At 39.5% G+C, this 13,238-nt stretch overlaps 1 protein-coding gene across 4 annotated transcripts in view; it reads right to left on the reverse strand.

Annotated features, from left to right (window-relative positions):
• ulk4 (unc-51 like kinase 4) overlaps positions 1 to 13,238 on the reverse strand; it is a 67,600-nt gene that overhangs the window by 23,876 nt on the left and 30,486 nt on the right. For all 4 annotated transcript variants that reach the window (XR_010165399.1, XM_063878555.1, XM_063878554.1 and 1 more), the window contains 8 exons: positions 10,585 to 10,718; positions 10,279 to 10,400; positions 9,838 to 9,894; positions 9,618 to 9,669; positions 9,119 to 9,216; positions 6,778 to 6,829; positions 5,450 to 5,654; positions 4,412 to 4,504 (listed from right to left, as the gene is read on the reverse strand). Coding sequence is in view for 3 of the 4 variants with exons in the window: in XM_063878555.1 (XP_063734625.1) it covers positions 4,412 to 4,504; positions 5,450 to 5,654; positions 6,778 to 6,829; positions 9,119 to 9,216; positions 9,618 to 9,669; positions 9,838 to 9,894; positions 10,279 to 10,400; positions 10,585 to 10,718 (813 nt within the window). In the remaining variant the exon portion in view is untranslated. The remainder of the gene's footprint in view (positions 1 to 4,411; positions 4,505 to 5,449; positions 5,655 to 6,777; positions 6,830 to 9,118; positions 9,217 to 9,617; positions 9,670 to 9,837; positions 9,895 to 10,278; positions 10,401 to 10,584; positions 10,719 to 13,238) is intronic.

Consider the following 13,238-nt stretch of genomic DNA (forward strand, 5'->3'; position numbering starts at 1 on the left):
TCCATCTCCATCATCCATAAAGAGGACATTCAAGCCAAGCAAGTGGTCATGTTTATGACATTTCTATTGCTGCTGGAATGAAACCAAAGGAAAACAAACATCCAAGGGTGAGGCAGTAGGTAATTTTCACAAAAAAGCCAACAAATAGTCTGAAGAGATCAGTGCAGACAAATTCAAAGAGAGGACCAATGCACGTTCAAGGACAGGAAAGAGACTTGGTTGTTTAGGACCAAACTCTAATCGTGCGATGTCATGTCCTGCAAGCTCTTCAGTGCAAACCACCTTCCCTAAAGCAAAGGAAGTATTTTCAGTAAGGGAGAATGCTTCTCACACGGACAATCTCCTGTTGTGCGCTACATGTGTGAAAGGGGATTATGTCCAGACCTGATTCTCCAGACAGGAGTTCATACGAGTAGACAGCATTAGCTTGTGTTTGTGATGACGGATGGCCTCCCATTAGGAAGGTGACGGGCTGAGAGATGACAGGACAGGCCAGGCCAGCACGACATGATAAACTGGACCACCTTTAAACGACAAGCCATACATCAACAGACACACTGCACAACACCTGACACTGAACTACCCGGAGCACAACAGATGGCCTATTGAACAAACAAAAATGACATAACCTTCACTGCATTAGTCATACATAATCAGTATCAGCTCTGCAAGACAGAGAATAAAACCTCACATTAGAGACAACAACTGAGTTAGATTAACCTCTGTTGTCCTTGTCATATAATTCTCAGTGAGCTACACGTGTAGCTCTCAAGCTTTGTCTGGGATGATATGGAAAGTGAATCGTGGACCTTGCTGTTTCAAGTGAAGAGATCAATTACTGGTATGTTAGCATTATAGTCACTAGAAAATTCTTCCCTAGAGGGTTATCAAATGTTCCCAAATGACGCAAATTAATGACTTTCTTTATCATTTAAAAAAATATTCTTTATTTATTTGTTTATGTTTTTTCATGCATTTATTCACAACAGACTGCAGCCCAGTAAAACAGTTTGTTGCATGTACAGACTTTAAGTGTGTGAAAAGTGAGTTTTAAACACATAATGATTCCACTTTCCTCTGGCTTAGAGAGATTTGGGTGTCCAAATGACTATAATTTGATGAAGTAATGGTTTTGCAAGCTTTTAACTGATTTAAAAAAGAAAGAAAAACACAAGGGCAAGTGATTTGAGTTGTTTAAGGTTTTGAATATTCTACAATTACAATGCAATAGCCAATCCAATTAATTTTAGAGAAATATAAGCTGACACTTGGTGGATAAGCATGGCCTGTGTGAAAAGGCTAGGCCACATCCGCACATTTGGTAGACAGACAGTACGTATGGGGACATTAAAACATACTTGAGCACACACACACATGTAGCCACACATTATAAGGTTATTTGGCTAAAGGTCACAGTAAATGTAGTTGTTTGAAGGTGTGTCTGGGCTGTGATAATGCAGAGAGAAACAGCAGGCTGCCTTCACAACGCTAATGTCCCCAATTTACCATCTAATTACTGCTCGGCCGGCTTCATAGCCACACTTATCTAACCAAGACCCAGGCAATTTAATTTCTGATTGTATAACCGCGGTGAAGGAGGCAGAGTTGTGGAGAGAGGGCACGGAGAAAGAGAGAAACAAGGACTAATGCTAATAAATTACAGATGGTGTGAGAAAGAACAGGGTGGAAGGGGGAAAATGTGAAATATTGTTAATAATGTCAGAGGGAAGTGAGTGAGGGAAAACAGAGATGTAGAGAGCAGAGTGCTGACACCAATTTGAAAAGTTCACGTCACTCGACTTGTGTCAAGGAAACAAGGGAATGAGGAGAGGTGGAGGAAGGGAACGATGGAGACGAGATGGGGGGAATATTGCTGATAAGAGTAGTAGGGGCAAATTCAGATACAAGGGTGACCTTTGAACCCAAGGCTGGTGTGTAGAGATGGAGGGGAAGTGGGATTATCGAGATAAGGGGTTTGTTGAGTTCGTAATGCTGAAGTACATAAAATAACTGGATGGAAGAGGGGACAAAAATAAAGGGGAAGGACAAAACAGAAGGTTAATGATCAAGGTTGAAAATTAATACTTATTTATGAATGATTAAATATAAAAGTATTGATAAAACCGCATCCTTTTTGTCCGTGCTTCCTAAGCAAGTGATGCATGTTGATTTCTCTCCTTCCCAACTCAAGCTCCTTGTCTATTTATTTCTTACTTTTCTCTTTTTTTCCACGCATTCATCCACTTCTCGTTTTAGCATTGTTTATTTCTTCTTTTTATTTCAAATTATTTTCTATGCCTTGTACTGTATTATGCTGCTGCAACACAAAAAATGATTCCTGTCTTGTCTTTATCTTATCTTTCTTTCACTCACCTTCTGTCTCAGTCAACAGCTAAAAAGAGAAGTCAGATGACCAAAGAATCAAGATCTATGACAGCTGCTGTCAGAACACATCTATCAAACCCACGGAGATCATTGGAAACACCAATACAGTAAGAGCACACATCTACACACACATTTACACACACATTTACACACACAGGTGAACCATCTCATGGTTAGAATTAATGATCAACCAAACCAGAAAACCCATCATAATCTCGTTTTTATTTCGGTGTCAGATGACTGCTTCCCCAAGACATGCTTTTAAATTCATGTATGGCATCATTACTTTGACGCTATGCGGTAGTGAATTTCATGCCAGCAGTAATGTTATCTTACGGTTGATGATATAAAGATAGTGTGCAAAGACGTATTAGCGCAACAAATCTCCACACATCTCAAATGATACAGCACTTTATGCTGGCAACTAAACCCATTACTAAAGTAGAAAACGCTGGCTTCAAGATTGGATGAAAAAAATCACTGCGAATGTGTTTGTGCAAGAATCCATGTGTCTGCGTGTGCGTGGTTGTGAATAAAATCCAGTGAGTAGTGATTTACACCGCTGAACTGGGAATAACCGGCCTTGGCATAACAAAAATTACAAGTGCCTAAAATGTGTGTGCCTGCCCCGACTGCAAAACACTTTTAAATTACCAAAGCTCAGTCTATGCCGGAGAACCAGAATAGTCAAACATATTTCAAGTTTACAAACACATGTTCACAAAAAGTTCAGGTACTATAAGAAAGAATACATTATTTTAAAGGAGCCTTATGTGCTAATTGTCTCCTTCATAATAAGTATGTTGTGCCTGTAGTGTGACATGTCTCCATGCTTTAATGTTCAAAACGTGTTTTATTTTTCTCATACTGCCTGTGCAGCACCTCTTTTTACCCTCTGACTGAAACAAGAGCCCAGTCTGCTCTGATTGGTTAGATGGCCTGTTCTGTTGTTATTGGTCAACTGCTTAGTAATGTCCCGCCCCTAAAAATACGTTCACACCCCAAGCAGATACGCTTTGTTCGCACGTTGCGATTACATGTAAAGTCAATGATAAAACGAGACGAGATTGTCGATTGGCGGGACTCGCGTCATTCCCGAGAGTCAAAGGCCAATCAGCAATGAGAATATTGGCCTCTCATCACTGACAGTGAATCAGGAAAAAAAAACAGCAGCCGTTGGCCCTGGAGAATTGCACACAGCTTCTCATATCTGTTCAGAAACTGGAGAAAAGTTAGAAATGTACAAACCACTCAATGTCAAGGGCATGGCAAGTACAGTTTATCTATGTCTGTCTGGAGTTGTTTTGAGTTTGAAAGGAGCAGCAACAATGGTAGCTTAGCCTGATGGATCCTATCTCCATTCAAAAAATACGCATTTTAAAGTTTTTCGACTGTCGTCTTGTAAGCACACTTTAAAGCATCAAAGCACTAATTCATGAATCAGTATGTAGTTATTATTTCTGCCCCATTTGGAAATGTGTATAACAATTAAATCACAGTAAAATGTGTTAATTTTTGCTGTTGTTATGTACCATATTACCTACATGGAGATAAGCCCCACGCCCTCGCCAGCGCCTTGTTTGAGTGACGCAGGTAAAGTGATAGGAAACTCCCTCTGGAGGGAACTTTTTTCAGCCTTTGCAGACCATTTACACAAAATGCACAAAAACCTATATAACACACTACACGAAAGGGAAAACCCAAAAGGCATTATAGGGCCTCTTTAAGAGATAGGCAAAGGAAACTTTACAAAGTGTAATATGTATTTTTATGTTCTCTCCAGTGTACTTTGTTATGTTGAAAATACTTTGAATGTTACAGTAGGGTAAAGTTAGGCACATGTTGGTACTATGAAGCCTCAACTGGGTTTTGTTTTGTGTCTATGTGTGGTTAAAGTGTGTGACTAATTGAGTGTGTGTGTGTGTGTGTGTGTGTGTGTGTGTGTGTGTGTGTGTGTGTGTGTGTGTGTGTGTGTGTGTGTGTGTGTGTGTGTGTGAGTATGTGTATGTGTGTGTGTGTGCAGTACCTGCAGATGTGTGTGCTGTGTTCAGTCATTGATACCAGCAGTTTGAGTGCGTAGAGTGGGATAGGCTCTACTGCTCGAAGAAGAGCCTCGTACCTACACAAACACGCATGAGAAAAACATTTGGCTTTGATGGTGTAAATAATTAATGTACTGTTCTAATCATTAGTAACTGAGTGTAAACTGGAGCAGCTCTGGAGAGAGGGATGCAGAGGAGGGGGAGGGTGGGAGTTGAGTTACAATAGGAGGCGAGGAGAGAAAAAGGAAATGTGGGAAAAGGAGATGAGGAGAGAAGTTGAGAGGCAAGAGGAGAGATGTGAGTGTGAGAAGGAGAAATGGGGGTTGGAAATAAAGGTGAACAAGAGGTAACACATGAGGCAACACTGAGAAAGAATAATGTTTTAAAAAAGGGAAGATATGAATAGTAATGGTATAGGAGGAGACTGTATAGCTCAACATAGAGGGCTGGAAGGAAGGTGAGAGAAATGCAGCACAAATTTCAACGTCTATTTTGCATTTTTGTTACTCTGTCATGAAGTGAACTTTTACAATCTGCATTTATCCGACTCTGCTCTCCGCAGAATGCACGGTCGGTTGAGGCGCTCATAAAACAAATGCTTTTCAATGTGTACTAGGATGTGACATGAACCGACAGAAGCTGGAAGGACAAAATACTCTACATAAATATTAACCACATCACTAGTATTCATAACAAGATTGTAACTCCCCAAAATATTAGTTATTCATCATAGAAACATGGTTGGATATCACTTCTTTGAGAAGTGTTTAAGCAAAGGACAAGGTTGGACTTCATGGAACACTGTGTAAAGTGTGAAAAAGGAAGTGTTGTTTTAATCTTGAGAAACATATTCAATACCAACTCCACTGACATAAAACAACAACAAATTATTTTGATTTCGGTCTCCTTAACACTGATCCTTAAAGAATCAACCCCTGATTGGTTACCTTGTATTAATGTTAAAATGGGAGGGAAGGAGGGACACAGAGATGGTATAAAACAGATTTTAGAGCCTGACAAACCTTGGAAGCAGGGATTTAGTGACCAGAGCTAAGATTTGAGTATAGGCGCTTCCAGTATCCCTTCTTTCAGCATGATTTCCTGTTTCCTCTGCTCCTTTTTTCTTTTTCTCTGTCTCCTCATCTTCTTCTGTTCCATCACTCCCCTGGACCAGCAGGACAAGACTGAGTTCGGAGAGCACCCTCAAAACAAACACAGACCACTCCACTGGAGCACACACAGAGAAAGATAGTGTTTAGAACACTGATAAATTACACGTCAAACAAGTCAAATGGGAAGTCTGTATATTCATTAAGATATACAGTAGTGATACACAGGGTGCGATTTGTAGGGGGGGATGGTGAGGATTTCCCCCCCTCTGCTTTTCCTATCCCTACCTCTGCTAAATTATTTTTATCTCCGGTGGGGACAAGGATTTCACCCCCTTGATAGCGATGAATGCAACTTAACTGCTAGCCTACTTAAACTCTTGAAATCTAACGATCTTCAGTGTCTTTACATCAGAGTAGGCTATTCAGCAGCCTTCTGGCAGACGGTGCATATTTCTGAACGTCATCGAAAACAAAAACATTGTAACATTTTTGTGCGGGAACTTCGCAGGAAAAACAGCGCTGAACCAAACATGAAACGCGTTCAGAGCAGCATATCATCTTACTGTACAGGACCCATTTGCAGAATTGTGGATAGAAGAGGGCCGAAATGCTGCAGACAATGCCCCGATAGGAAAAACGAAAAAGCCACCACAAATTTGTCACCAGAGCCGACTGTTTACTTTGTCTAGTTTTCCAGACCTGTCCCTGAGTGTTGACAGCACGTTGTGCTATATGTACGCATGTTTTTGTGACGTTGAATAGAAATCCATGTATGGGTTGTTAAAAGTTTTGCCATGTTGTGATGCGGACTAATCCACGGACCCGAAAAAAGGGCCTGTCTACTTTTTGCGTTTTTTTCTCCCTAGTTATGCAAGTTAAAAGTCCAATGTTCTTGTCTATGAATAAATAAAAAAAAACATCCCCCCCTCTGTTTTTTTGTCAAATCGCACCCTGGTGATACATATACAAGAATATATACATTCTTACATAGAATTCAGAGCATAACTTAATATCATAAGCTCTTTCAAACTAAATAGTGTGATATAAGACACCGGCAGTAGCGTGATATGTATATCAACCATTCGGATTAATGCCCCTATCTTTCTTAATCTTATTTCCTACTCTTCCCAATTTGCTATTTCCTCTGTTCACTTACTTTCCTCCCTCTCTCTGACTTTCCACATCTTTTCACTCTTTTTGTCTCTCCCCTGTCCAAAATGCCCTTCTATCTCTCTTACCATTTCTGCAGAAAGCCAGTGTTGTCAGAGGAGGCAGGATGGCTTCCACAACCTTCAAGAGAGGTAAATAGACAGACACATATTTTTGAACACCTGTAACACAGCATTGTGAAAAGGAAACCTTGCAAAAAGCTGATTACTCACTTGCAAAGCAATCTTAGAATTTCGCACAATTACTATCTGGTGTTATAAAGTTCATCTGCAGATAACAGGTTTGTGCAATGGACATAAAAAACTCAGATCAAAACAGGTTGAAATACTGTAGCAGCAGAAATGAACTTTAAAAAATGCAACAGCAAAACCAATGCCAATGTGCTGAGGGATTTTCAATGTAAAAGTGCATATACAACAAAATCAAAATATATGTTAGCAACAGTTCAATATTGTCCTGTGTTCTTTCATTGAAGGGGGGGAAGCAATTTCCGCCTTTCCTCTGAAAGGCTACTTAATATACAGCACATCTGAAAGCAGGACATATTTTTAGATTAAACTGAACAGAAACGGCTCTGTATTAATTCAGTGGGCATCAACCACACAGACCACTGCCACAGAGGATCACATTACCATGGAAATGCACTGTTGTATGATCCATTTAAACACACACAAACGGCCGAAAGCGCATACAGACAAATGTACTTCCTCAACTCCTAATATAGACATGTATCTGTATTGCATGAATTTGCATGATTACTTATATTACCATAGAAACAACACTAATGCAGAGTGAGAGGTCATTTCATTGAAAGCCAGAGCGGGGAAACTACAAAGGATGTTGTCCACCACTTAATGATGTGTATTAATATAACAACCATCAAAAGACTGTGTGAGTGTGTGTGTGTGTGTATGTCCCCTCACTGTCTGAAATCCTTTCTTGTCCCGATGTTATGTTTTAGCTCTCTTACCTAGTTACCTAGAACCCTCATCTACCTATTTTACAAGTGCAACAGCTGCCAAAGAAGACAGTGTTCACTTTGCAATCAATACAACAATTGATTTGATTGTTTTTCATATGTATTCTCACAGGACTGAAAAGAGGAAATGATGAATATATGTTTTACTCATGAGTATACAGAACTACTTATTTTTCCAGTATACCTGCTGTGCTGAAGCTACATTCTACCATTCATCAACAACAAATATGCTATTGTTAGCATGCAGCTCCTAAATAAAGTAGAGACAGAAGTGAATGAAGATGCTCAGTATTTATTGGCCTTACTGGAAGAATGAATGGTCGATAATGCAGCATACAACTCTGAAAAGAGGATTGTGGTTTACCCAAAACAACAAGTTGAAATATGATTGATCAATGTTTTTAATCAACTCAATTTAATATGGTTTAATAGAGATGCAAATGCAACCACTGGACAGCTTGTATAGCCCATAAATTAATTTGACAGCTTTCCCTATCAACTGGCACACTTAGTGAAAGGCTCTCCATCACTGCTTGATATAATTAGGCAGTGCTTACATAGCTAAAATGTTTTAAGATGACTAAAGCACAAATCACATGTTGGTTGTGTTGGCCAAACGTCCTGCCAAATTTACTTTGTGACAAGTATTCTGAGAGGTAAAGTAACTCAAACAGGACTGTGTGTCCTTGTCCAGCGGGCATTGAAAGTTAATGGGAGCTGGCTGTTGGTAATTAAAGTGTCTTCCTGTGTTATTGACTATCAGTAGCATCAAACCTCCTCTCTGCCACTATTCTCTATTTCTCATCTCTTTGCTTTTCTCTCCCTCCATCCTGTCTGCTTCCTGCTGCTTTCTACTTCAATATGTCAATAGTCATTAAACGCAATTTCTTCGTGCTATCGCATGCACATTCCCGTACGCGCACACACACACACACTCTTAGAATCGGACACGTTTCGAATGAGGCCCTGTTGGTTCAATAGTTGATTAGTGTTTTGCCTAATAGCACACAAGGAGACCCTCTGTCCTCTGACCACTAATAGCCAGGTTTGATGTACTGGAAGATCCGTGCCGAATATAAAACTGGGGCACTATATGAAATGGACAAATACTGGAGATATCAGTAAAGACGCTTAAACGTATACCTGACCATTCCTATAGCCCTCACATTTTCTCTGAAAGCTCTCTTTAACAGCAACGCAAACTTGTGTTTTTCTCAAATAGTAAACAATAAAAAATGGATAGCAGAAATGTGATGGTTGCAGGATAATGAGTGGTCGTGTCATTCTTTATTTCTTAATAAAGTCTCTGCAGACAGTCATTCAGAGAGAAAGAGAGGTAAGACACACACACACGGACTCACAAACACTCAGGGCTTTAGCAGGTAGACAGACAGGAAGCAAGTTGCATATTTGATTGCATGTGCACTTACAACAGCAGAGTGATGTGGAGTGATCAGAGCGTGGTGCTGACTCAGGACTTCCACAATGGACAGAGATGTCCTAATCAGCTCCTCACATGCAGCCGCACCTGAACACAAAATCAAACGTCATTCTAAACCATCTGCTTAATAATAAAGGGGGACGACCCGTTACGGAGTGTGGTTGATATTCAGCTTCTCCAGGTGCAGTGAACTATGGCCTGCACTTTGCAACTCACCTTGTGCATAAGCTTTAGAATTCATGCCATCTGTATCTCCAAGGCTTAAGTTCTCTTAGATATTGATATTCTTATGTTCCAAAGACGACTTCACAAATGCTATTATTCAGTGAAAGGTTGGTTCCAAAGGGAAAAAGGTAATGACGATCATAAAAGCAAAACTTCATCCAGAACAACATGAAAAGGGTTGCATAGTAGAAGTGTGATCAAAGAAGTAAAATATAGTAGACTTTAATTAATCGACATGCTTAGTAATAGAAAAAGTATCTTACCCAAAGAACTGGCCAGATTAGTTTCATTGGACTCTATGGAGGTGATATAGTTCTGTGAGAAGAAATGACATATTGAACTAAATACTATAGAAATACTTCTTAAGTGCACTGAAATAAATGATCATTGTTTTCATTGATTTTCAGACTGATCACTATGTGCTGTTATTGTGTGTGTTATTATGTCCTTATCTAACATAAAACTAAGGAACCAAACACATACCAGCAGCAATCCAGTTTGAGTTAGAAACTCTTCAGTTACAATTTGACATCGAAAGACCTGCAGGAGGAGAGAGTCAGTCACACATACAAACAGGGAAGAGGTAATATGGAAATAAAGATCAAAGATAATGTAAAGAGCAGTACAAAGGAAAGAAGGAAAAAAGGTATATTATTTTTCTTGGAGACTTTTGGAACCCAAATGGTGTAACAACGTACACCGTCACAGCACCTTTCTTTACAGGTCCACATACCCAGGCCAAAACGACAGGTAAAACAGTATATTGACAATCCAATATTTCACTTTTTGAGACAAAACACTAGGTTTAACACTCAGGATTGATTCTGGTTATCTATGAGTAATTATAGCTGGATAGCCCTGCAGGCACTAACACAAAAACATCAACATTAAACAAGGAGGAAAACTCCTTTAGGTCCAAGATACCTGTGATGAAAGAAGTTCCAGCACTACAGACATTGAAGGCAAAGTGTGTTTTAACTTTTTGCTCTGAGCTGTAGTTGGGTGTCTCCTCCCAGTCACACCTCGTAATGGACATAAGACATCCTCTGGATAGAGAAGAGGAGACACAAGAGGAGACAAAAAACAATGAGAGAAGAGGGACTTACTATTTGGTTGATTGGCTTAATGATTTGCGATTGTTGAGTAAATAGATTTTTTTAACTCATGTAGCGTTGTATTGTATTGTGTGTGTGTGTGTGTGTGTGTGTGTGTGGGTGTGTGTGTGTGTACCCAGTATCAGTGGTGCAGTGCTACCCAGATATACAATCAGTAAATCCAGACACTGGGTAAGATATCCTGATTGGCTGGGGTTCTCTCTGAGGGGAGTGGCTTTGCGCAGGTCTCTCTCCAGGTGCATTACCAGCCTAGACAGAAAGAGACACACAGCAAGTCACAAAATGTATAACGTGGTGTACAAACTTACATTACTTAACTTAACACATCTTTTTTTTAATCTTGCTTTTTGCCCTCTCGTTTGGAGTTGCTCAGAAGTATTGATTTAATGTCCAGCGCGTACAAATGATGAAGACACACTAATAATATGATTCTGGACAATGAGCTATGAAATGTCGACAGACAAAGGGCCAGGGAGATTGTTGGAGAGAGAGAGAGAGTGAGAGAGAAACATTTTCATTCTCGTCAGACTTCTTGCATTGAACAGTAATCAATAATATTCTATTCACAAATTCATAGCAGAGCGGAAAGGTTACCACTGCTAACTGATATTCATTACAGACACACAAACACATCCAAACATGTTTATACAAGCACACACAGGCACAAAAAGCATAAATGCAGCGCAGACACATGCAGAGATATTCAGAGAGGTCATATTAGTTAACAAATATTGATCCTAAGCTTCGGTGTGGGAATGGGGCAGGGGGAGTGAGGGATTACAAATTCAGCATTCTTCCTCATAATGTTGCATAAAAGATTAGCAGCTATACGGACTGCCACACAACTACTGTTACTATATTAAGGGTCCAATGCATTTCAGAGGCGCTCCAAATAGTAATTGCTGGATTCTCCATTATTGCTATAGCTTAGTGCAAAGCAAAGTCTAGTTGGTATTACCAACAAGTCTCATATATGAAAACTCCCAACTATACTTAAAAATCATTTTAGAAGTATTAAAAACAATTAATAGGATAGAAAATGAAAACAACAAATAATATCACAATTAGTAATTGTTTTGAATGTTTTGTTTTGGTCAGAGATAGTTTTTTGTTATACCTTAAGTTAGCATGCAGAGATTTGTCATTAGTGTCGGTAATATAATAATGTTGCCTGATCAATATGTAAAGAATCACTACAGTTATTACAATTCATTGTGAGGGTATAGAACAAATTTCAAACCAGCCTGTCCAGTAGCCCCGGGATAAATGATTGAAATGGATCCAAACCGTTAAACACTTTAAAGCCTGTCAATCAGGGTACATATAAATGTAGTTTCGGTGACACAGTTAATATTCATTTAAAGCATAAACCCGTCTTCAACAACACCAAGTCGACATGATGTGATGACCTCACCAACCTCAAATATAATGCAATCTTTTCTTTCTTAGACAAAACCATTATGTCTTCAGAACTGTCTGTCTCACTTACCGGCTATCGCCAGTTTTTCTGTCTATTTGTCTCCATGTTAGAATTTTGCCTGTAAGTGTTCCTGGCATTTTTTTTCCAATTGCTAAATAAAGAGAGACAAACTTGCCACCTCTCTGTCAGTCACTGTGGGACAAAGCACTCACACACAACTGACCTACAAGTGGCCCACTCTGTGTGTGTGTGCTTGTGTCTGTTGAAAGCCATCACACTCCACTCCCAATGGCAATCTTGACACCTTCTCAGCAAGGCCTGCACAACTTTATCTCATGCAGACAAAAACACATACACACAGAACACACATACATCTTCACGCCACTGAGGAGCTAATTAAACACAGCGTGCCTGGGTGAGAGCGGGCCTGAAAGACGTGCGCCTGTGTGTGGTTGAATCATGCAGAGCGCTCGCTGGGAGAGAGACAGGCAGGTCAACTCTGACAGCTCTAACACAGTGAACAGAGGGAGAGCAAGTGAGAGCAGGAGAGAGACAGTTTGTGTGTGTGTGTGTGTGTGTGTGTGTGTGTGTGTGTGTGTGTGTGTGTGTGTGTGTGTGTGTGTGTGTGTGTGAGAGAGAGAGAGAGAGACAAGCAGCTATTTTTATTGTTTTTACCAGCTGAAATAAAAAGCAATCATTAAGCACAATGACATGTTCAAAAATACATACTTCTGTCTGGATTTCATATGAACCCGTTTCATATTCAATACTATTAATTATGATGGAATTAGGACGCAGCATTTACTCTTATATAAAGTCTAATAAGTGTAAAAAAATGTAAACATTCAATGATTTGGCAACATATGAAACAACATAAATACTGACATATAGCTTTTGTTATTTTGTGGGTCAAAGGTGTTACCAGGTTGGCACCTTGGTGATTCAAAATCATTCCTACGACACAAACATCATTCATAAACCATTTGCTGTGAAAACAAGCATAACTCAAACATATTCCTTCATGGAAAAAGTTGTCAGTTCACACTTATAAAAAGTCAGAGAGCGATGGTTGTCAAAGAAGAAAAGAACCTCAGACAAAGAGAGAATAAGTGAGAAGTATTTCAATAAAAGAGATAACATGCTTAGCAAGAAAAACAGAATGTGAGAAGAGAGCGCGATGAGAGACAGTTATGAGGATTCATATGTCAGTAATCTAGGGCATCTTCTTCAAATAGCAATATCAACTGGTCATAAATTACCAGGGGTATTGGCTTTGTATATATACTGTATATATATATATATATATGAATATTATGCATATGCATCTGATCATGGGGGCTATGAACATT

Source organism: Eleginops maclovinus, chromosome 3, assembly GCF_036324505.1.
Source record: "Eleginops maclovinus isolate JMC-PN-2008 ecotype Puerto Natales chromosome 3, JC_Emac_rtc_rv5, whole genome shotgun sequence".
Classification (NCBI taxonomy): Eukaryota; Metazoa; Chordata; class Actinopteri; order Perciformes; family Eleginopidae; genus Eleginops; species Eleginops maclovinus.